The following is a 26,433-nucleotide window of genomic DNA, read 5'->3' as shown; positions in this document are numbered from 1 at the left end:
TATATATAAGCTATGGACTTAATATATATATATATAGATATATAGTGTCTATATATTCTATATATGTGAGATATAGTAATATATATGTGTATACTATATATCTATATGGCTATATATATATATATATGTGTTATATATATGGGTGTGCTATATATATATATATATGTTGTATATTATATATATAGGTGTCTATATAATATATATGCTGTATTTATAATATATACTAGGTCGTCCTCGACGGGCCCTCCATCGGTGCTTCCAGTTATCCGATCCTCCATGCATCTGGCTAGCTCGCCGTATTTTGCTCCCGCATCTTTCCTGAGTAATACCAAGTATGTTATTGCGGGATGCCCTCGTGACCGGTGTCCGTGTGTTGGCTCCCACAGCACAAGTTTGCTGGATGGCAACTCTTGGTGGCTCTGGCAGTGACCTGCGCAGCTCAGTCTCCTGAGCTGTTTTCTCACCCACCCTGCGCCCCCCCCCATACAAGTGCGTGTTGGTGACATGCTCCTCGGTGTTGATGACAAAGTACCACACACAGCATTTCGTATAGCACCCATCTAGGGATTGCTGCAGGGGTGGGGGCAGGCCAGGCATTCAGCAATATTACTGCAACCCCCCCCCCCCCCCCCACCCCCCCCCCCCACCCCCCCACCCCCCACGCCCGCCCCCACCGACACCACACGTCCAGCCACCTACCCCCCATCCCCCACCCCCCCCCCCCCCCCCCCCCCCCCCCCCCCACCCGATGATTCACTCATCTTCCAAGCCCACCCCCCCCCCCCAACACACACACACACACGGATAATATATATATGTATGTGTGTATATATGTGTGTATATATATATATATAATATATATTATATATATATATATATATATCTACAGATATATATGTATATCTATGTATATATAACATACATATAATGTATATATATAGTGTATATGTGTATATATATAGTATATATATATATATATAGTGGATATATATATATATTATATGTGTATATATATATGTGTATATATATAATATACTGTATATATATATATGTATAGGTGTTATTATATATATGTGTGTATATATATATATATGTGTTTGTATATTATATATATATGTGTATATATATATATATATATATGTGTGGATATATATATATATATATATATATATTGTGTAATATATATATATGGGGATATATATATATATGTGTATATATAATGTGTATATGTGTGATATATATAATATATATATATATATATGTATATATATAGATATATATATATGTGTGTATATATATATTATTGTGTGTATATATAAAGATATATATATATATATATATATATATATATAGATATATATATATATTATAGATGTGTGTATAGATATATAGATGGGTGTATGTAATAGATATAGTGTATACGAGTGATATATATATGATAGATTATAGATATAGAGATCTCTAGATATATAGAGATAGAGGGATATAGATATATATAGATAAGATATATATATATAAGATTTATTATATCTATATATATAATTATATAGATATATATATATATATAAATATATATATAAATTATCTATTATATGTGTGTAAAGATATATTGAATAAAGATTGGGGTTGTTTTTTGGTATAGCTTATAGATATAGGTGTATATATATATCTATATGTGGGCTATATATATATATAGTGGATATAATAATATGTGGTCGTACTCATATATATCTATAGGTGTTTATAGATTATATATATATATGTGTCTATATATATATGTGTATAGCTATATATATATGGTGTGTATATAATATATGATATATATATTATATATAGATAGATATATATATATATATGTGTTATATATCTATCTAATATATGTGTATATATATATTATATGGGTATATATATATATATGTGTATAGAGATATTATATATATATATATGTGTATATATCTATATATATGTGTAATAGATATATTATATCTGTGTATATATATATAAGTGTATATCTATATATTGTATTATATATATAGATATATGTGGATATATGTATATATATATATGGTATATATATTATTATGTATATGTATATATAGATATATAGTCAAATATAGTATATAAATATATAAATATATAAGATAAGAATATATATAAATATATATATTTTATTTATGAGTCTATTGGGTGGATATATATCTATATAGTTGTATATATACATACTTATATATATATATATATATTATATAATGTATATATATGTATATATCATACATATATGATATATATATGTGTATATTGTAGATGTGATATATATATATGTATATATATATATATATATGTGATATATAGATATGCTAGATATAGATGTGTTAGATCATAGTATGTGTATATATATATATATAGATAGATATTATAGGTATATATAGATATATGTATATATATGTATATGTATATATATAATATGTAATCTTATATAAGATGTATATCTATATATATATATAATATATATATATATGATATATATAGATATATGTATATATATATGATATATATATATGTATATATATATATGTGTATATAATATATGTATAATATATAATATGTATATGTGTTATATAGGATGTAATAGATATATATGTGTTATAGATCCTATATGTGTATTAATTAGATATAATCGTATATATATAATATAGTGTTATCTATTATATATGTGTATATATATCTATATGTGTATGATATATTATATGTGTAGATATATCTATATATGGTATATAATATATATATGTGTATTATATATATATGTGTATTATTATATGTGTATATATCTATATAATCTTGGATATATGTATATGTATATGGATATGTATATAGATATATATATATATATATATCTATATATTATGTTATAGATATATATATGTGTAGTAATATAATATGTGTATATATATAGTGGTGTATATATATATAGGTGTATATATATATATAGTGTATAATAATGTGTATATATATATCTTATATGTATATCTATATGTGGTATATATTATTATATATGGGAATATATATATATGTGTTATATATATATATATATGTGTATATATAATATAGATAATCTATATATATATAGTATGTATATATATTATCTATCATATGAGTATATAATATATATGTGTATATACTATATATTATGTGTTATATCTATATATCGTGTATATATATATATATGGTATCTATATATATATATGTGTATATATATATATATATGGTATATATATATATATATGTGTATATCTATATATTATATATATGTTGTAGTTGTGTATATCATATATATATATATATATATAGTGTATATATAATATATAATAGGTGTGTATATAATATAGGTGTATATATATATATATATATATATATCTATAGATATGAATAGGTGTATATATGTAATATATATATTATATGTGTATATAGATATATGTATGTATATATAGATCTATATATATGTATAGTTATATATATATATAGAGATATAACATATATATATATAGGTATAGATATATATATATATATATAAATATATATATAAATATATATAAATATAGATATCTATATATATATATAAATATATGTATATGTGTTGTATATATATATGTAATGTGTTGTATATATATAGTATAGGTGTGTCTATATATATGTGTATATATATATATATATCTAATATATGTGTTTGACTAGTATGTATATATATATGTGTTATATATATATCGTATATGTATATATATATATATATATATATATATATAAATATATATATAAATATATATATATAGTATATATATATATATATATATCTATATAAATATATGTATATGTGTGTATATATATATGTATATGTGTGTATATATATATGTATATGTGTGTATATATATATGTGTATATATATATAATATAATACTATAATATATATATATGTGTGTATGTATTGTATATGTGTGTATAATATATATAATATATATATATATATATATATATATGTGTGTATGTACAGTATATGTATATGTAATATATATATATATATATATATATGTAATATATATATATATATAACACTCTCAAAGTCAACAATCAAGAGAAGACTAAATACAGAGGGTTCACCACACGATGTAAACCATTGGTGAGCCTCAAAAACAGGAAGACCAGATTAGAGTTTGCTAAAACGCATCTAAAAAAGCCTGTAAAGTTCTGGAACAACATCCTGTGGACAGATGAGACAAAGATCAACTTGTACCAGAATGATGGGAAGAGAAGAGTATGGAGAAGGGAAGGAACTGCTCATGATCCAAAGTATCAGTGAAGCATGGTGGTGGTAGTGTTATGGCATGGCATGTATGGCTCATATTCAGCCAAATGCTTCAGAACTCATTGGACGGTGCTTCACAGTGCAGAGCCAAAGCATACTGTGAAAGCAACCAAAGAGTTTTTTATGGCAAAGAAGTGGAATGTTCTGCAATGGTCAAGTCAATCACCTGACCTGAATCCAATTGAGCATGCATTTCACTTGCTGAAGACAAAACTGAAGGGAAACTGGCCAAAGAACAAGCAGGAAGTGAAGACAGCTGCAGTAGAGGCCTGGCAGAGCATCACCAGGGACCAAACCCAGCGTCTGGTGATGTCTATGCGTTCCAGACTTCAGGCTGTCATTGACTGCAAAGGATTTGCAACCAAATATTAAAAGTGACAATTTGATTTATGATTATGTTACTTTGTCCAATTACTTTTCGTCCCTTAAAAAGGGGATACCACGTATAGATCGTGTGCATGTGACGTCACGCTTATTTCCCAACCCGTAAGTCAACCATGTTGGATGATATACACAACCAAGACGGCGCACGTTCACGTGGGAGTTGCTGCAACGCTTCGTCATTTTCTTTGTATTTAAACGTCTAAGATTGAAAGAAAATGCCAATCGTGTGCGCAGTGTATAATTGTGGTCATAACGCTACTTGTGACCCAGAGAAACGGTTCTTTAGATTTCCTAAAATCATCAAAAACAACGATCCACAAAAGAGGGATGAACTGCTGTCTGCCGAACGCCGTAAGCTGGTTTAGCAACATAACTCGTAATGGATTTAACAGAAGAAAAAGCACAATTCAGCCGTGTGTGTGGCGTCCACTTTATATCTGGTAAGAGCTCATGCTAAAGCTATGTTTTCAATGTTTACGTTAAACATTTGTGCTTATGATATACCCTGTAAGACCTTACTTCTCCATATCGCTGACTGGTAAATAAGGCACTTTCTTTACATGTGATGGCAGCCATTTGCTCTTTTCTTCTGTGCATGTTTTTGTTTAGCTTATTCTTCAGCCTACTTCACTTGCGAAAAGCAAAGCACCAATGTGAAAACATGCTTCGCTTACTCCAGCCATACAATCACAGTGTGCGAGGATAACATTGCCGCTCTTCTCACTCACAAACCACGGCTTGAGCGGTGTATCTCGAGATCTTTGAGAGTGATTTACACGGGCATGGACGAGCACCCTGTCATCTTTCACTGGTTTGGTAAGAACTACCAACCCAGCTAGAAACAAAGAAATTCTAAGCATCTAAGCTCTTGTATGCCTTCATTTGTGCGTTGGTTGCCCACGACGTCTGTAGCACAAGGTAGTTCACAATATCCGGATATTCAATCGGCGGTAATGAATCTAACTCCAGAGAGTCAGAATACTTTGAAGAAGTCGGAGTTGTTGTTGTTCGCTTTAGACGCCATTGTTGATTTGTTTTTCATCCAAAATGGCATTGCACGCATACGTCACACAGTTTTGTCACGTGTTTGTACACTACCTATACAATGTGTTATAATTCCTCCACCATTCATCTGATTTGGATGTAAATATCCTCAAATTAAAGCTGAAATTCTGCACTCAAACATATTGATTGTTCTCTCCGGGTAGGGAATGAGCCTTTACCCCAAGTGAAGGAGTTCAAGTACCTCAGGGTCTTGTTCGCGAGTGAGGGGACGATGGAGCGAGAGATTGGCCGGAGAATCAGAGCAGCGGGGGCGGTATTACAGTCATTTTACCGCACCGTTGTGACGAAAAGAGAGCTGACTAGAAGGCAAAGCTCTCAATATACCGGTCGATCTTCGTTCCTACCCTCACCTATGGTCATGAAGGTTGGGTCATGACTGAAAGAACGAGATCACGGGTACAAGCGGCCGAAATGGGTGGCTGGCGTCTCCCTTAGAGATGGGTGAGAAGCTCAGCCCATCCGTGAGAGACTATAATATATTATAAATATATTCTATATATATAAATATAAATATATAAATATATATATATATATAGATAATATATATATCTATATATATATATAAATATATATATTATATATAATATAATATAGATATATATATAATATATATAAATATATAAATATATATAAATATATTATAATATATATATAATATAAATTATATATAAATATAGTATATATAAATATATATATATATATATATTAATATATATATATATATATATTATATTATATATATATATATATATATAAATATATAAATATATATATAAATATATATATAAATATATATATATAAATATATATATATACACGTATATATATACACGTATATAAATATATATATAACATATTGTCTACAATATGTATACAATTAAATATATTCTACAACAAATAACAAAAAGGAGGGAAAGTAAAAAAGAATAACAAAAAAACTACACAATTAGAGTACATTTGAAATAAATATTCAAATATGTTTTGCCTATTTATAATTTTAGAGTTTTAAGATTTTATGAGTAGTCAAATTTGTTTTGTCAAATATGTATCTTAAAAAGTATAGAAGGAGGGTAGTCTTTTGAGGTAAATCATTTTATAGGTTACTATTATGCTTTTTCTATGCAAAGAAGACGAGGGCAGGTTCTTATGGATTACCACGCCCATATGCCGTTTTCGCGGGAAAGGACGGACTGCACCATTGTGAGTGCGGGGGGGACGATGAATAAAGAGACTATTCCTAAACACCGAGATATATGTTTTTATCGAAAATCGAATTTGATCAAAGACCCTTTTAGATTTTACAGTCGTTAGTGGAGTCTCAAATGTACAGCTATTGGACTTAACTAAAAACTAATGTATAAGTCATCAATAACAAAGCCCCTACTTTTACAATTACCGGACTACACTAGCTGTTAATTTTTAAACCCTCCTCTAGTCATTTGGCTTTCATGTTACAAGACAAAAGTTTCTGTTGGACGGAAATTTGGCGTAAAACGAAGATAAAAATGACCCTCACGTTAAAGGTAAGCGGCAGAGCACTGCGTGTAAATGTATCTCTATTTTCCACTTTGATTTTTGTGGTGAAGGAAAGTCACAATGAGTCAAAATGAACACTATTGTTAACAACCAACGCTGTTTGCTTGGCTGGCCTCAATCTGCCCCATTGTAAAAGATGAATTCATATCTTTATCCTCTAAAAATAAAGTGATTTTCGGCTGTTGCTAGTTCAGTTCTGTAACCCAGACATCCTGCCATAATGTTATGTGTTGAAACGGTATTTGAAAATCCTGTCTTGTCTTTGTTTTGACCTGGTTGGACCGGCAGCTAGCTTACACATCAATGTTCAGTTGGTCGTTTACATTTTGGCTAAATACCTGAATAGTAAACTGATGCTCAAAGTAAAGGAGTGCAGTATTTTAAGGAACTGGGTAGGTGTGGGTCCACCTGTGTCGCTCTCCTCTTTTAAGGTCAGAGGTCAACACCGTTGAGGCTGGAGGGGATAGTTCAGCAGATATGAACAAAAGTGGGACCTGGGACATCAACTAATGGATCAGACACAACTTGACTCTGTTTTACACGAGGAAAATGACAGTCTCACATGAACATATTTGCCAAAGACGCCAAGCCTAAAATGCCAGTCTTGCCCCTAGGTAAAGGCTTACACACTGTCATAAGAGCCCACGAAAGAACAACATGTCAACACTTAACCCAGATATTGTGTTTGGGGACCTGGACCCTCTTTAACAGCTCAAACACATATGTAGTTTACATTGTTTTATCATCTTAATAAGTCATGACTTTCCCTAATTTTATGAGATTTGCTTATAAAGATTATTTTAAATGACAATTTTATAAAGCCCGCTACAGAAACATTTGACATTTTAATTCAGTTGGAAGAAAATAAGAATGACAAAACATGTTTTATTAATATTCATTTATTACACACACAGCATGTGTGACCCCAAACGATGAGGAAGAAAAGTTAAGTGTGGAAATTGATCTAAGAAGTTGACCTGTGAAGTATTCCTGTAAAGAACTGCAAAGGTTTAGTGTTACTTACAAAAATGCACTGTGTTCCCATAAAACATTTAGAAAGCTGAATTTTTGGAATCTGTTGTTTACATTTATTGTTTACTAGCTTGAAGTCTTTTTTTAACTAGTGTTTTACTTCTGTTTATTGGTATTTTAGTTTTAAAAAAGGTACTGAACAACGAATACAAATGATATGTATCAAATATTACAACAAAACATACATAATGAGCTGAGTTACCGCCACCTGTTGATCAGTAGTATAGCGTTACACCAGTGGCAGGACTGTGTACTGTGTCACCTGAGTGACAGAGATGAACAAAACAGGGACCTACTCATAGAAAAACAGCTCCATAGCGCTGCTAGAGATAAAAATACAAACAAACTCCATCTATTCCACCAAACCTAGTTTAATATGATGCTTGTCTGCCAACAGGCTCCATGTTTCAAATCCAAGTTCATCACTGCTGAGCTGGCTCGTCTGTTCAGCCAGTCCGACAGTGAGGAGGAGTTTGAAGGTTTCAGCGAGGATAAGGAAGAAAAGAAAAGAAGAACTTTTAACAAACGGCTAAAGACCAAGGTATGAAACGTTTATTGTCGGCTGTATTATTTGAAGGAAATGTGTGACATACTGCAGCCAAAGCACCAGACTGACTGTTCTCTCTGGTTTCTCTAGATGGTGGATTCAGAGGAGGACAGCGAAGTGGACACAGGCTTCTACTCTGATGGCGAGGAGACCACCCCACCAAAGAGGAAGAGTCTTTTAGTGGCCTTGAGGTGTGTGCCTCTTATTGTTAGTACCTCTTCTATGACTGATGAGGTTAATTAGGCTATTTGTGTCACATTTGACGCCTTAAATCCAGATCAGGGAGAAATATAAAGGCCCTAATATTTGTAATTTGTCCAAAAAAAAGCGAATTGGCCATAGATTCAGCTTATTGCTGTTTTCCACTGCATTTGCTCTAATGTATATTCTAATTAACCCACAGGCCTGTTTCATGACAATTGTATTGATTCTTAATTTAAACTTGTTCCTCAGATTTCCCGTCAGAAGACGGTCTACCCCCAATCCAGTCAAAGAAACTCCTCCTTTACTGAGATCCAGAGGAAGACAGAGGATGAAGCTGCTGCTGCAGCAGCAGCAGCAGCAGCAGCAGCTGCAGGATGAGAAAGAGAAGGAGAAGGAGGAGGAAGAGGAAGAGGAAGAGGAAGAAGAGGTCCAGTCTCAGAGCCTACGAAAACGAGACAAGAACATCCAGGAAAACAAGGCCATGGTAATTAACCTTTTTGTTTTCTCCATATTCTGACAAACTACATGATCTGTATTATACTAACATTATATCAGTCCTTCCTTTGTTACATTTTCATTGCCTCCACTCTTCTCTGTTGTTGTCTTTCAGCTGAGTAAGCTGTTTGCTGATCTGAGCACCATGGCTGACCTGACTCTGCCCAACACCCCTCAAGTGAGCATAAGCACCATTTCCTTAAAACCATATAACCAAAAAATGAACATGGGAATTAACCATTAATATAAAGATAATATATCACAAGTAACATTATACTAATACACATTGAATAAACAACCACTATTATATTCTACAGAAGAAGAAGCGGGGGGCAGAGAAAGCGACACCCCGGAAACGTAAGTTTGAACCAGACATGGGGTCTGAAAGGAGGAACCCGTCCCGTAAGGCTCGTCCTCCTCCGAACTTTGCAGTGGAGCAAAAGTGCGAGCCACTCACCTGTAGACGCCGCAGGACTGTAGACATTAGGAAACTGGTGGAGGTACTTTAATAAACGCACACACACACGCACACTATATAATAGTTGCATGGAAGTGCTTTGGTTGTCTATTGATAAATGGGCAATTAGCTTTTATATTTTGTGTTGATGTTATATTTCATATCAAATGTTTTGTTTCAAACAGACACTCTTTTTAAGCCAGATGTTATTTAATTTTGAGATAAATTTGTGCACTCAAAAATATCACCATTACAGCTAACAGTTAGTTACCGGTACCTAGTCAACTTAAATCTTAGAAGTATGTCAATGCAGTAAATGTCTCAAAAAACAAATTATACTTTAGAACAGGGGTTCTCAACGGGGGCGGTAGCGCCCCACCAGGGGGCGTTCAGAGGACGTCGGGGGGCGCTGGAAGCACTATTTTGAAAAAAAAAAAAAAAAGATCCCAAAAAAATTAATCCAAATCTAGTCAGATATAGAATATAACCGGCGACTGACTATTTTTCCTGGCCAAGGTCAGGGTCCTTGAACACTACACGAGCGGAACGTGTCATCACGTGGTCACGTGTTACAAAGAGAAAGGTAGATGCGGAATGTTCCAGGAGAAATGGACGAACGATTATTTATTTGTGGAAGTAAAAGGCCAGTGTTTGTGTGGACGCGCTTGCGGTCATGGAAAAGGCTCTCGAGCTGCTAAACAGCACGAAACATGCCAACGTTAATGTTATTCCAAAGATACACCATGAATAAAACTAATCTGAATTAATGTTAAAACACTAACACTCTGGTCGGGACTTGGACCAGCAGCAGACGAGCTGCACTCTGGCTGCTCGTAGTAGCAGAGCTACCACCAGCAGAGCTAACATCAGCAGAGCTAATGTTATAGCAGAGCTAACACCTGCATCACTGCTGCTGATTCAGGCTGTGTGTTTTAAAAAACGCGGATATTCTCGCCTGAGTTTCTGAACGTTGGGGTCGACGTCGCTCCATTTATAATTAATGTGTTGGATTTTTGACTTTTTTGCACTTTGTAGTTCTCTCCTCTCCTTTCCTCTCGTTTGTTCGCAAAACGGAGAGAATGTGAACGCACAAAGCAACAAAACATTTGTTTAATAATATAATATTTATTATTATTTTGAAAATGTATTATGTTTCTTCAATCTCAGAAGTTTTTATAATAACATAATATAGCAGCCTAATAATAAGAAAAATATTATAATTAACATCATCAATATGTAATATAAATTATAAATACTAAGAATAATAATAATTAGAATAATACAAACAGCATAATAATCAAAAAGGAAGCGTACATTTTATTTGATGGGGAGGGTGGTAAGGGACCTGGATAATGGATAGGGGGGCGCTGGCCCAAAAAAGGTTGAGAACCACTGCTTTTTTTTTTTAACTGCAATTTGCTTTTTGTGATTTGTCAGGTGGATGTCGATGAGAAAAATAAAAATAAAAAGAGGAGGATCTCCAGGGTGAGCCAGTTTGACGTGAGGTCAGTTGACAATATCACCAAAGAAGACTTGGACAACATAGCGTACCGCAGCAAAGACAAGATCTGGGACAAGGACAATGTGAGTCACATTAAGTGATTTTGGTGCTGTACTACACTGTCAGGTATCCTGGGTTAATGTGTGTGTGTGTGTGTGTGTGTGTGTGTGTGTGTGTGTGTGTGTGTGTGTGTGTGTGTGTGTGTGTGTGTTCCAGGGCAGCTCATGTCACCAGTGCAGACAGAAGACTCTGGACACCAAGACAGTGTGTCGCAGTGGTTACTGTGTGGGGGCCAAAGGTCAGTTCTGTGGGCCGTGCCTAAAGAACCGCTACGGGGAGGACGTAAGCGATGTACTGCTCGACCCGGTCAGTGCTAATACACACGCGTTTAACATTTATTTCACTTTTTTTAATCTCTTTTGGATTTGGTAAACTTAAGATAAATGTGGGGTCTTCTGAGACAAAAAGGTTTGTTAAATCTGAAGTGGCTGAATTTTAATGTCAGCCGCTTCACAAAACATTGCAAGTTACAAACCAATTAAAAAGCTATTTAATACATAAATTAATACATTTAATAAGCTGTCATGTTTACGAGCGAATAAAATGATATTTAGATTTTATTTTTCCTCTTTTTCCCCCACTTTGTTATGCTGTCTTGCTGCGTGTCTGGTGTTTCAAAGATTTTTCCCCTAATCATGTATATTGATTTATTCATTTTACATAAGAAAATAATATTATTTCATTTTTGTTAGATGCTTTTTTTAATGTTGACTTTTCAAATACAGGATTTTAAAATAACATGTTTCATTTAGAGCAGGGGTGTCAAACTCATTTTAGTTCAGGGGCCACATGCAGCCCAATTTGATCGCAAGTGGGCCGGACCAGTAAAGTCATATTATAATAATTTGTAAATAACTCCAAATGTTCCCCTTTTGTTTTAGTACAAAAAAAGTACAAATACGTTAAGTTATCCGCATGCCTTGTAAATGTATAAAATGTAAACATAAAAAATACATAAAGGTTCTGGCTCTTTGTACTGAAGCTGCTGACTGACATTATATGTCACAATGTTCAATGTTTGTCTTAAAATATTTCCAAAGTAAGTCATTTTCACAGAAATATATTGTTCATGGTGCAAAAGTGTCTGAAGCAGCATTTTCAATAAGTGTAGTATGGCAGGCTATAGGTATAGCTATAGGTCGTCAGGCTAATGTTGGCAAAAGTCTGTCGCTTCTCAGGGAACACGAGTCCTGCAGCCTTCAGCATGCATGTTTTCACGAACTCACCCTCACAGTCTGGCTTTGATGCTAATGCTCTTTCGCTAGCAATAAGGTAGCTAGCTTTCACTGCTGCATCGCCGATATCTTGGCTACGGGTAAAAACGGACTGCTGCTTCTCCAGACCCGCTAACAATGCATTAATCTTCTCTCTTCTCAGTTGTCCTTGCAAGCTGTTGTATTTTTCACCATGATGAGTCTCATAGTGACGCCAAATATTATATTCTTTGAGCACTGAAACCTGCTGCGAACACACCGAGCACACAGCTTTCCCACTCAGCTCTGTGAATAAATAGGAAACAGTCCATTTGTCTTGGAAAACTCTACACTCCGTGTCCACTTTTCTCCTTTTTTTGACAAAGACATTTTGGGTAATGACGGTGCCACAGAGTGTAATGTTGACAGAACCCGCCAGCTCCAGAAGTTCTTCACCGGCAGCTCCAGCATCAACAGTTTGCTTGCTTGACAGTGTTGTGTGCGACCCCCAGTGGACACATTTGAAATAACAGTTACTTTCATTGAAAAATTGCAGTTAATGTCTTCTCTGTAATCTTTACACTTTGCAAAATCATCCCGCCGTATGTTTGACACCCCTACTATAGAGTATCAGAAGGGCTTTTGGATGAATATATTTTCTGTTATGCTGATTGATATCAAGGTATTGAAAGCTTTTATATTGCTTTGAATTGTGTCTCTTTGCAGTTGCTCACTTGTCTTTGGTAGAACAGTCTGTAGTTATTTGTTTGGAAGCTGCAGTCTTTGAGGTACTTTTTATACTGTGGGAAAGTTATCACAGAGCAAATCAGTGACCACTTATCAGCAAAGATCCTGCCTAAAGAAGAATAAGAAATCTAACAAATGCCTGGACACACTTTTAGCAACAAACCTCAACATGGGTTCGCCTGTGTGGCATAGTAACAACATTGTTGTTCACCCACATTAAATCTGGGCCTTCTTCTTTGTAGACGTGGTCGTGTCCCATCTGCCGAGATATGTGTAACTGCAGTCTCTGTCGTAGGAAGGAGGGCCGCTGTGCTACCGGCATCCTGGTGGGATTGGCCCGCTACAACGGCCACGACAATGTCCACGAGTATCTGGAGAGGTACGTCACCTCATTCTCACTCTACAGACCATGTTTACAGACCTGGATGGGAACTCCTTTAAACTGCCGTGATGTGAACTTTTTAGGAACTTTAATTAAGAACAGTCAGTGTAAAATCACTGTTGTTAAATGTCTGTGTTATTGCATTGCAAAGTGAATTAGGAGAATATACTGATATGTTAGACTAGTTTACAATGGAAGAAGGAAGTGCTGTATGGCTCTTTAGTAGGTCAGGTAAAAAAATAAAAAGTGACATGATATTATATATTTATTTTCTGTGCAGCATATCGACCATAAAGACTCAAAGCCTATATGAATTGGTCGGTTAGATATGCCTATATTCTCGAAGAATACCTTTTATAATATCATTTAATCTGAGGTAGTAGTGCTGTGTTTCATGATGGTCTGCACCTATTTATATTAAGCAAGACTTGTTAGATCCAGTTTTTTTTATTGTCTTGGAAAAATTACTGATGGATCAAGAATGCAAGAATCATCAGTTGGAGCCCTACTGAGAACTTAACAGCCGAGTGAGCTCATGTCTTTGTTTTGTCTCCATCGCAGCATTCGGAAGGATCTGCAGTAAAGTCCAGACAGAAGACCTGAGAGGAGAACCTGCTCGTACCAGGAGCCGGCTCTCGTGCTGCACAGTACCGTAGAACTCATTTTAATGCACAGTTTAGGTTTAGAATCTTTTTTTTCTAACTAGAGAAACAAAAGCAAATTAATGTTTTTTTTTTTTTTTTATATCACCTTAACACAAGGCACATACACTGTCTGTATGTTTTATATGTTCTCATTAAGGCTGCATAAGATGTTTTTAAAGCCAGTTCTCAGTTTTGAGTTGCATATTTTCATTTTAATATTTCTATTGTTGATGTTCACTAGTAATATTGTATGCTATGGTTATTTTCTGTGTTACGGATGCAAAACGAGCCTTTTACTGTATATACCGACTACTTTTCTAAATGTTCAAACATTACAGCATTATTGTCAGTCCACTGTAAATTCTAATAAAGAATGGCGTTATCTAAATGATGTCCTAATTCAGTATAATAATTTATCTTCTTTCAATGGCATCATATCGAGATATCATGATACACAATTATCTAAATATGATAATAACAAATGCATATTAACATTCTCTGAAAGTTTGATGTGAAATATGAGGGAGTATTATTTTAAGATTGTACTTTTGTTTTTACATTTTGCACTAAATGTCTTTATAAATAGGGAAATACTTTATCATTTTATAAAGACTATTTATTTATTGAATTAGCAGAAAACATGCTTTATCCTGATTATATATCATTATCTAGATATGAAATGACCTATATTGTGAGATTTTTATAGACACAACAGTCTTTTAGGAATATCAAGTCTAACTATTGTATATTTAGGGGAGGTGCACTTCATGCTGCACTTCAGCTGTCTGAAAGGTTGCTGCAGGCGAATGTGTTTGTGTGTGTGTGTTCTAGGGGAGTAAGGTCTGGTCCAGGTCAACTGTTGCTCTTGCACTCTGCTGATCTCATGTAATGACCAGGTAGCGTTGCTGCAGGGCAGGGTTCACGGCACAGTCAGAGGTCAACCTGAGGTCACTGCATCTTCATGAGACATGCGAGTGAGAAATAGAAAGGCCATTACAAATTTAAACCACTCACTGATGTCTTAATAATTTATCTATAGTGTCAGTCATACAGTGCTTTCAAACTCAATATTAATGTGAGTGTGTGTCCACACTATGGTGATACATATTTGCAGACAAGGTTTCAGAAAAATGGAATCAAAACTTCAAAAAGTTGTCCTTGTTCTGATACCTGAAGAGTTTATTACATTAAACTCTGTTTTTCTTTTCCTTAAAAATTCCTGATGGTAGAGAGAGAGGGAGAGAGAGAGGGGGAGACACAGATAGACAGACACAAAAAGACAGAGACAGACAGAGAGACACACAGACAGACACAGACAGACAGAGAGACAGACAGACACACAAAAAGACACAGAGAGACAGACAGACACAAAGACAGACAGACACAAAAAGACACAAAGACAGAGACAGACAGACACAAAAAGACAGACAGAGAGACACACACACAGACAGACAGAGAGACAGACACACAAAGACACAGACAGACAGACAGAGAGACACACAGAGAAACACACAGACAGAGAGACACACAGACAGACACAGAGAGACAGACAGATACAAAAAGACAGAGAGACAGACAGACACAAACAGAGAGACACAGACAGACAGACAGACAGACAGACAGACAGACAGACACAAACAGACAGACAGAGAGACACACAGACAGAGAAACACACAGACAGAGAGACACACAGAGAGACAGACAGATACAAAAAGACAGAGAGACAGACAGACAAGACAGACAGACACAGACAGACAGAGAGACACACAGACAGACACAGACAGACAGAGAGACAGACAGACACAGACAGACACAGAGAGACAGACAGAGAGACAGACACACAAAGACAGAGAGACAGACAGACACAAACAGACAGACAGAGAGACACACAGACAGAGAGACACACAGACAGACACAGAGAGACAGACAGAAAAAGACAGACACAGACAGACAGACACACAGACAGACACAGAGAGACAGACAGAAAGACAGAGAGACAGACGGACACAAAAAGACACAAAGACATAGAGAGAGACAGATAGATACAGAGAGACAGACAGACACAGAGAGACAGACAGACAGACAGAAAGACAGAGAGACGGACAGACACAGAGAGACAGACGGACACAAAAAGACACAAAGACATAGAGAGAGACAGACGGACACAAAAAGACACAAAGACATAGAGAGAGACAGATAGATACAGAGAGACAGACAGACACAAAAAGACAGAGACAAAAGGAGTGAAATGCCCAAGGTGTGCGTGAGCTGCCTACTTTGTGATGTTTTTTGTAAACTTGCAGGCAGTGACCTGGTGGTGAACTCCCCACACTTTGATCGTAGCTTAGTTACAATTTTGTACGTCTTGTTTTCTGAAGTGGACAGTTTATTGGCTCATTTTCCGTCCACACTACCAAAGATGACTCAGTCAAAGCAGATGTGTGTGTTTGAGTGGTAACAGATTGTCCTGTAACTGAATGGTCACTGGTTCGATCCTCGCAGCCTCAAATAGGAGTCAATCAACAGCAGAAATGGTAACTGGGCATCATCACTGCTCTCACAACTGTGTGTGTTGAAGTCAAAGTGTACCATGTGTCTTCCTTTGGGACTGTTTTCTATTGGTTTCCATCAGATTGATGCACACAAATAGCAGATCATCAGAGTGGCATTTAAGACTGTTTAAATCACTTTATTGTGTTATGCAGGCAAAGCATCTTTTCTGCTCGAAGTTGTCCTTTTTTCTTTTTTTTTATTGACATAACACGTTTGTACAAACCAGTTTGAAAAATATCAATAAACTGGGGCCTTTGAGGCTAACCTGGCAAAAAACCCATTATCAAATGTCATGGAGACGAACAAACATCTTTTAGAAAAAGATTTACAAATGAGATGTCACTACAAAATATCAAAGAAAAGAAAGTTGGTTGTCACACAAAATATTACCAAAAACATCTAAATTTGTTTGGTATCAACCTTTTCAACTTTAAACAATAGCAACTTTTTTGCTTTCTTCTTCTTCTTTTGTTATTTATTTTCTCCAAAAACACGTTATGGCGCAGAGAGAAGAAGAAATGAACAGCAATGGTCAGACGTAGAAAAAGAAAAACCGAAGCACAAAGAGTAAAGAAGAGAGAAGCAGCACTACGGCAGAAAACTCGAACATGCTGTACACGACCTCAGAATCAACGCACACAAATACTCCAGCAAATAGTACAAATCAAGGATAAATAATAAATTAGCCGTACACAGTGGGGTCCTGTGTGTTAACATAATGGAAGGGGATTTTTTAAAACATGATAAATTCTATAAAATAAAATGATCTTTTAATTTAAAAAGAATGTACGCACTGAACTAACACGGAGCAACACCACCAGAAAACATCTCATAATATCCACATAGCTAAAAAGCCTGACCCACTCCCACCCACAGTTCTCATCACTCTCTTTAGCTCTCTGTGCTGTGGTGTGCTCTCCATGTCACTCCCTAATAATGCAGGAGGGCTCCCTGTCTTTCTCCGTCCAGCTAACTGAGGTTCCCTCTGTACAACAGCTTGTGTTAAGGCAATTGTGGTACATCGGTCACTTAGCAGGGTTAGAGGGGTCGTCACCAGAGCACAGAAAGCAAAAAGCAACATCAGTGACGGTGCCGCGGTCCAACAAAGCCGTCACATTTACCAGGTACCATCGGATGGACATCGATCATATAAAAGTTACAAGTTACTGTGATGTTAAAGCCACCCTGTGGTATCTGCAAAGTAACGGGCTTTGTTCAGACGACAGCACTGCTTTCAGATGTTCTCACTAATCTTAGAGCGAACTGGCTTGTTTTATTAACAGAGAAAACTTCTCCTGACAATGTAAACATGATTTCACTAGGATTGTCATAAAAGTATTGCTTTCACTACACAAACAAAGTTGTAGAAAGCTAGATTGTTTTTATCTATAGAGACCTTTTTTTTTCTTCTAATGGCCACTGCGCCTCAATAGGAATGCATTATTTATAAACATTTTTTATATGTGCTTTTTTCTACTCTTTTTTTTTTTTTTTCATTTTAGTTTTATTTTAGAATTCCCCTCTCTTCTTTAATAACAGTTTATCCGTTGACTGGTCTCAAAGGAATCAACACCTGAATCTGATCTGAGGACTAAACCTGAACCATGAATAAAACTCAAATTAGGTAGATCCTCTCGGTGACAGCGTGGGAATACAAACACACACTCATTCGTACAGGTCACATATACACACACAACATCCCAAGACTGCCCCTGCTCTATCACTGCTCTGCAACAGTCCTGTACCATGATTGACCCTCAGCACTGTCTGACAGGTATGAAACAGGAACACAACTTTGTGCATAGAGTTAAATTCTGTTGCGATTTAAGAAATTGTCTCTCGATGTTGGATGTTTTTAGATTCAGCAGGTCCCCCTGTCTTGTGCTAATCTAGACACTACTTACATTTCTTTCCCCACCACAAATGGAATTATTATAGATTCACTATATAAATGCCAAACTAAACTTTCATATGTTTAGGCTAAATTTCTGTTATTATATGTGTGTTATTTTTAGATTGTGGTTTATATTTTTCTGTTTTTGTTCATTGCATGATCCTGTCTCTTTGAGTCCCTTTTTCATGAATGAACATTTTTAAAATTATGTCAAATTAAAAGTAAAAAAGAAAAAGTAGCCACCCCTACAGTCCCTGCAAAAGACTCCCAAAAAAACAGGAAGTCAGCCTTCAGCAAATAAACAGGAGTCAGTTGCTTATTCAAACTCCCCTTCTTCCACCGCCTCTTCCTCCAGGTGATTAGAGGTGGTGGGGGTAGTGGGGTCAGAGTCACGCGAGAGGGTTGCCACAGCCACAATCTGAGGGGAGGCGTCCAGGTCTTCAGGGGCATCTTCCTCCATGTCATCAGTGGTGATGATTGCCACCGCAGCTCCGCCTTTCTTGTTTTGGTGGGTCTTGATGTGCTTGGAGAGGTGGTCGCTGCGCATGAAGCGCTTGGAGCATTCGGGACACTCAAATCGCTTTTCTCCTAGAGGCGAGAAGACAAAGAATCAGACTAAATTAAAAGGAGACACAAAATAGCTGAACTTAAATTAATATTTAACACTGTCACGGTTAGCATTGTTAGCTTAAGTACATCTGCACTCTGTCTGCAGTGCTCTTATTTTAAATAAAGAAATATCTAATTAAACTAAATACATGTCCACAAGTAATTAAACAAGCAAACTGTAAAAAAAAAACAATACTTGGATGAAAAATAAATCATTTTGAGCACTTAACTAATTTATTATCAGCAGATAGTAGTAGCTTCTCGTTTCTGAGAGGCAACAAATATGTCTAAACTTGCGTAAATAATCATCCTTGTGGGCGCAGGAATCGTCACACTCGTACAAATGGATTCAAATTTGCTTAATCGCTTTCAAACCCAAACCCTTCCAACGTGAGCAGGGAGATCCATATCGCTGTATATTTTTTCTACCTGTGTGTGTTCTCCGGTGTCTCTGCAGCTCGTCGCTCCTGGTGAACCTCTTGCCACAGAAGATCCAGTTACAGACGAACGGCCTCTCGCCGGTGTGCCAGCGCAGGTGGGCCCTCAGGTGGGACGTCTTGCCGTACACCTTCGCACAGCCCTCCATGTGGCAGATGTGCTGCTTTTTCTTTGTGGGGTCCCCGCTGTTCCTACAACACACACTCGAGTTAGAAATGAGCTGGAGGTGGTGTGTGTTTTGTAAAAATGTTCAGGACTTGAAACGAATGGGATCACAGCTGGTCTGCACTGTGTCTAGAAGGTTTTTTATCTTCGATGCTAAAATAAATGTACAGTACACTTCTCTGAGTGAAGTAGCCGGACTTTTAACAAATGGATTCACTGAATACATTTGATTGTTCTCTGAATATTCTCGCTGTATGTTCTGGGTGCTAGCTCCTCATTACAAAGTGAAGTGGCGAGAGGTCGGATCTCTCACTTTAGGATTCCAGCTACACTGTGTTCCGACCATCTGTCAAACCAGTTGTCCCAGCACGACAAGACAGTCATCAATACATTTGGAACAATCATGAAAATGAAAATATGAACTTGTAAAAGATGAACTTGGGTATACACGGCCGTAACAATCAAATTTAGTTCACCACATTTTTTAACGTGGTTGTGAATTACTATAAGCACAAAATTCATATTTTTGCATGACACTTGTTTGTCTCTTTTTAAAGAAGAGACTCCTCATACTACTGCATGTAGTTTTTCATACCTTCCCTCTCCATCCCTGCAGTTCGGACAAGAGCAGGCGACACGACGAAGCCTCTTGCTTGGCAGTCCCTCTTGGTCCGAAGAACTTTGTACGGAGCCCAGCTGGTCTGGACTCATCGCTGACCCTGATGCCACGTTGCCAACAGTGACCGTCACTGGAGACGACTGAACCTTCACCCCATCCTGACCCTGTGTTTGACCTGAAAGGGGATTGAAAATTACAAAATGTGTATTAATCAAAAACAAGTTGACTTTTCTGTGTGGTAGACAAATATGACTATAGGGCAAGCTGAAAGCACAAGTTTAAAAACGTTCTTTAGTAAACATTCCCACACACAATGTTCATACTCTGAGACTGTGGGCCTCCCCTCAGACAAGGTTAGGAAAAAGACATCCCCTCACCCCCTTTAGTTTTCTTGCTTAATTGATCCCATAAACACAACAATTGAGCCAACATAGCCTAATATAGCTGTTTGACAAAACTTCAGACTAATAAAGTCTGTTCTAGGGCATTTAAGAGTTTCTGACTCTGGGGAAACTTTCAAATTCCCCAAAACTAACCAAATCACACACATTTAGGTATATTCTTGGTAACTTATGTGAAATATGTTTTCCCTTGCATTCACTGCCTCACACTTTGAAAACCTGGATTAGTCGATCAACTAATTTAAACTATTTTGATAATCGATTAATCGTAATTTTTCATGCAGAACTGGCAGCCTCTCAAATATGGAGATTTCCTTCTTCTCTCTATATATATACATATATTCTTATATCATAGTAAAATTAGTATTTTTGAGTTTTGGTCTGACAAAACAAGACATTTAAAGACATCACCTTGGACTTTGAGAAACTAGGATGGACATTTTTCACTATTTTCTTTTATAGACCAAACAATGAATAGATGAATAGATCATTGATGAAAAACTTCACAGTTACTCGGAGTGCAGCCTTACCCTGTAGACCAGTAATGGTGAGGGGAACACCCTGCATCTGAACCCCAGCAGTGCCCAGCCCTGCGATGCTGACAGTCTGTACCCCAGACCCCGGGTTGATCTGGGCTGCGCTCAGCGTCAGGGGAGCTCCACTCAGGGAGACCAGCCCTCCACCCCCCACTGCCGTCCCACCGGCCATCGGGGCCAGTGTCAGCTGCTGTGACATGGCCGTCCCGAGTCCGCCCTGCAGGGAAACTCCACCGGGAAGCTGCAGTGTCTGCCAGGTGATCTGCCCAGAGGGGGACAGGGTCGGAGTACGAATAAGGACCTGGGCAGAGTTCTGGAAAGCCTGGATGGGCTGCAGGGTTTGTCCTGGGGCCAGCTGGATGGTCTGAATGTGCTGATGTTGCTGCTGCCCCTGGGCCTGACTCTGAGGCTGCAGCTGGATCTGCTGCACCAGCTGGTGCCCCATCTGGCCCACGATCACTTGCTGAATGGTTCCTGTTGTATCTATCTGGTTCTGCAGCCCGTTGGCCTGGTTCTGGCTTTGAGAGTCTGCCTCACTGCTCTGCACTTGGCTGTCACCCTCTAAACCTGAAGAAACCACTTGTGTCATATCGGACACGCTGTCACCTTCAGCTACTATCGTCGAGCCGGTTGATATTTGCACAGGAGTTGCCCCAGACAGTGCTGTTGTCATCAGCTGGTTGCCATTGGCAACAGAGAATGTACCATCTGCTGATTGGATAAGCTGCACGGCCCCGCCCCCTCCAATATTATTTATCACAGGCAAAGCCAGGGTCATGCCACCTAGGTTTATGGGTACTGTGGTCATAACAGGAGTCTGGGAGCCTTGCAGAGTCTGCAGCTGCATTGGAAAAGACTGTGCCGGGCGGATCTGCAGCGGGACCGTCTGATTGGCTGTAGTTGTCAGGATGGTTTGCTGGTTGGCTGGCTGGAGGATCTGGGTCTGGCCTTGACTCTGTGTCTGGATGAGCTGGACCTGCTCTTGCAGACCCCCGATGGAGGCTGTCTGAGCCGGGCTGATATGGATCTGCTGTCCATCCGCAGTCTGCAGGTGAGGGATGACCTGATACTGGACCCCGCCGCCGGCATTGGGCAGGTTCTGAACCTGGATGATCTGGAACTGCTGCTGTTGCTGATTGGCTGCAATGCTGTTGATCCCACCTAGGTGCTTCACCTGCCCAACAGGAAAGGAGCAGTGATACAGTTAAGAGCACAAACAAATAAAACAAACTGGTAACACTTTCTGCATCATTCAAGGATCAAAGTGTATTATAATTCCCATAGTTGTCATACATTTGAATCTTTTTACAACGCATCATCCATTAACTATCCTGAGGTATAAGCATAATACATTATATGCTGGTTATAAGTCACTATAAGGGGTCATTGTTTTTAAAGTGAAAGAAATATAAAATCTAAATATATCATTGAGTGACCAGCAATTATGAAGTATTGTGATACTTGACCTTCTGTCATTATAGAAATGCTTTATAACGTGTTATGATTATTGTTATAAAGCATTATGAATATTTATTATTGATTATAACTTTAATTATACAGTGCTATAAGGAGATTATAACGCATTATAAGTATGTTTATAAAGCATTATAGACATGGGCGTCATAAAAATTGTTACCATTTGCTCAAACCCACTGCATCTCCCCCTTTTCACCTTGCGTCCGGCCGGTGAGCTGTCATTAGCCAAGGTGGTGGCCACCGTCACAGCAACAGGCTGATTTGTGTTCTCTTTGGCCATAGTCTGCGCTGCTGTTATGATCTGCCAACCGTTCCCCGTGAACTGAGCTGGGACCAGTTCCAGCTGCTGGGGCACCAGGGTCTGACCTCCAGCTGTGTCCAACACAATCTGACCCTGGAGCTGACCGGCCTGCAGCTGGAACTGACCACCCTGGACCTGGAAGTGCTGGGCCCCCACCTGGGCCTGGGCCCCCTCCGGTCCCCCCTGCCCTCCGATCTTACTGCAGGTGGCCGCTAGCAGAGCCAACGGAGAGGGCTGCGAGGAATCCTGGAGGAGAAGGGGTAGGAGAGAGGAACGGTTAAACAGGAGTGGGAAGGAGGAGAAGCCAGTCGGGTTTAGTGACAGTCGGAAACACACAGAGAGCTCACACACCTACACAAACAAGAAAGTACAACATGTGAGTAAAATAAAGCCAAAGCCAAAGGGAAAGGATGGGCAGGTATCATAATGTTCTTGCACAATGAACAATTTGAAACAAAGATGAGAGAGTAAAAGAGCAAGGGGTGGGGGAAAACATGGTGCTGAAAAAAGAAAGACAAAAAACTAAGAGAGAGAGAGAGAGAGCTGTCAGTGGAAGTGGGCGGTATTACAGGAAGCGAGTGGGTGGGCGTGTGAGAACCACATTTCTCTTTTCTCAGAATAGTGGAAGAAAATGCCGCCTTCTCTCTCTCGCTCTCCTCCCTTTCAAAGGAACTAGGTCGCAGGCAAATGTTAATGCTATACACCTCGGAAACAGCGTGGAATAACACAGCTTTTCATACATGCTTAACAACAAGAGATGCTTTAAATTAATGTCAAAAGATATATTCAACCTATAAAAAAGCAAAGAAAAATACAAGTGCAACAGTTGTAGAGCCACATACCAACACTGCAGGCCTTTAAAACATCCACATGCCTAATTAAATAATGTTGACCCTAATTCTAACGGACAATTCAAAGATAAAGTGGCTGAAGTGTGACAGCCATATAAGCCTATTCAGGAGGCTCTGGTCTGGCTCTCAGCAGAACTGCACAGAAGCAGGAAGTGGAATTCACCAGAGAAACGCCCCCAGAGGTGTCTGGCTGGCTGGGAGGGAGGGAGCACATTTTTGGCCTACAGGCAAGGCAAAAGTAATTAAGTATAATAAACTCTTATTTATTTTAATTTTACCTGTGATCCAGAACTTTTCCCCTTTTTAGATGCTTTCCCTCCTTCAGTTCCAGATGATTCCTTCTTCGAGTCTGTCAAAAAAGAGAGTAAAATATGAGATATCTCCAGTTATAACATCATCTCATGAGTATTTCTGCACAGCACAAAGTCACAGAATAAGACAGTCATGTGGACACAAAGTTACCTCAATAAAATCTGATCATATATGCAAATATAGCACAAACAAAGGTGATCAATAAAGGTAAAAGAGAAAACCAGTAACCTCATCATCAATATCAAAGAGACTGGGAGCCTCCTATCTGTCAGACAGAGAGAGAGAGAGGGGGTGGAGACGGAGAGGGGGGAGGGTACCTACCACTCATAACGCATTAATATACCGAGAGGGAGAGGGTGTAGTTCACGGTAGAAGGCCGGCCGGGTACAGAGGCGGAGGACGGCCTATATGTTCGGCGCTGGGCCGTGGCGGATCTGCCCGTTTGACGAAACCACCCACCGTCCAGGAAGGGCGGTGCCAAGCGCAGGCACAATCAAGCAGCCCCAAATAATGGAGATAACGGAGAACACAGTGAACGTCACTGGCCCGTCGGCACCCTCGCTGCCCCGTCGTATGTGTCTTTTACCGGATAGCCAGTCCATAAACGAGCAAATTAGCGCTTGTCAGAATAATATCCACAGAGAAGTTGTCAGTGTGTGACCGTAGAGGCCCACCCACTTCCATTTAAGCATCAGGACAACACCCTCTTCGCTGCTCCTGCCTGTCGCCGCCGTCTCTCTCGCCGCACGACGCGGGGACGCCTCGTCGCCGTCCGTCGTGCACCAAAAACAAACCGTCACCAGTGTTTGTATTTTACGCGTATTCCCTTTTTTTCGTGCACAATTGATTTTTTAAAGGGGGAGATACGGGGAGATAGCTGTGGCTTTTGTGGGCGGACGCGCTCCTCCCATATATTCAGATTGGACGACGGGGCTCGGCGTGCGAGGGTCGAGATGGGAGTTGTATTTTGATGAGGCCTCGCCTTCTCGAGCTCTATTGGGTGGGTGGAACTACAACTTCCATGATGCTCCGGCGCGTCGGTTGGGCTGGAGGTAGTCACGTTGGTGTGAGAGCGAGAGGAAAGGGCGGTGACTTTCTGTGTTGTGGGGGGTTGGGTGAACGGGAAAGGGAGGTGTGTGTGTGTGTGTGTGTGTGTGTGTGTGTGTGTGTGTGTGTGTGTGTGTGTGTGTGTGTGTGTGTACACTGGTGTCACAAGATGACAGCTCTGGTATAAAACGAGAAGAAGATAGTGGAACGGAAGTGTTTTAATTGTAAATAGAAAATTATGTCACAATGTTGCCTTTTATATGACATTATTTGATTTATTTGCTTCTATTATATTTCCCTTCATGAATAGCTGTTCCTCTTGTTCCCTTTAGTCAACTTTGAAACTTATATGAGAGGAAACTGTACTTTACAGTACTTTGCTGGTATATGGTCGAAACAATCTTGTAGCCTATCCTGGACAACCTCTGCGTGCAATCGGTTGTCATTTGAATTCAATTAATAAAGTATCTATCTATCTATCTATCTATCTATCTATCTATCTATCTATCTATCTATCTATCTATCTATCTATCTATCTATCTATCTATCTATCTATCTATCTATCTATCATTCCTTTAATTGCTGACATACTCGCTCTATTGTCGTTTTTTGTGTTGACCTTAGTTT

The 26,433-nt window shown here is 38.0% G+C and overlaps 2 protein-coding genes across 3 annotated transcripts; one reads left to right on the top strand and one right to left on the bottom strand.

Annotated features, from left to right (window-relative positions):
- The first annotated feature begins 7,045 nt into the window (after positions 1-7,045).
- On the top strand, positions 7,046-14,995 carry LOC115015729 (cell division cycle-associated 7-like protein). Its single transcript, XM_029443261.1, has 10 exons — positions 7,046-7,329; positions 8,772-8,915; positions 9,012-9,112; positions 9,375-9,609; positions 9,736-9,798; positions 9,938-10,120; positions 11,515-11,661; positions 11,795-11,944; positions 13,821-13,957; positions 14,522-14,995. Exons 1-10 carry the CDS (start codon positions 7,255-7,257, stop codon positions 14,541-14,543), a joined length of 1,257 nt encoding a protein of 418 aa, XP_029299121.1. The 5' UTR covers positions 7,046-7,254; the 3' UTR covers positions 14,544-14,995.
- Positions 14,996-17,272: 2,277 nt separating this feature from the next.
- Positions 17,273-25,632, bottom strand: sp4 (sp4 transcription factor). 2 transcript variants are annotated; one of them, XM_029443383.1, is made up of 7 exons: positions 25,081-25,632; positions 24,726-24,796; positions 23,456-23,842; positions 21,814-22,993; positions 20,859-21,057; positions 20,090-20,289; positions 17,273-19,639 (listed from the first exon to the last, which is right to left on the bottom strand). In XM_029443383.1, the coding sequence occupies exons 1-7, from the start codon at positions 25,085-25,087 to the stop codon at positions 19,368-19,370; spliced, it is 2,316 nt and encodes a 771-aa protein (XP_029299243.1). In that variant the 5' UTR covers positions 25,088-25,632; the 3' UTR covers positions 17,273-19,367. The 2 variants fall into 2 exon arrangements, with proteins under 2 accessions (XP_029299243.1, XP_029299244.1); XM_029443384.1 differs by having other exon boundaries at positions 23,492-23,842; positions 25,081-25,631.
- Positions 25,633-26,433: the final 801 nt, after the last annotated feature.

Source organism: Cottoperca gobio, chromosome 11, assembly GCF_900634415.1.
Source record: "Cottoperca gobio chromosome 11, fCotGob3.1, whole genome shotgun sequence".
Lineage (NCBI taxonomy): Eukaryota > Metazoa > Chordata > Actinopteri > Perciformes > Bovichtidae > Cottoperca > Cottoperca gobio.
This window is presented reverse-complemented; position numbering and strand designations above follow the sequence as displayed.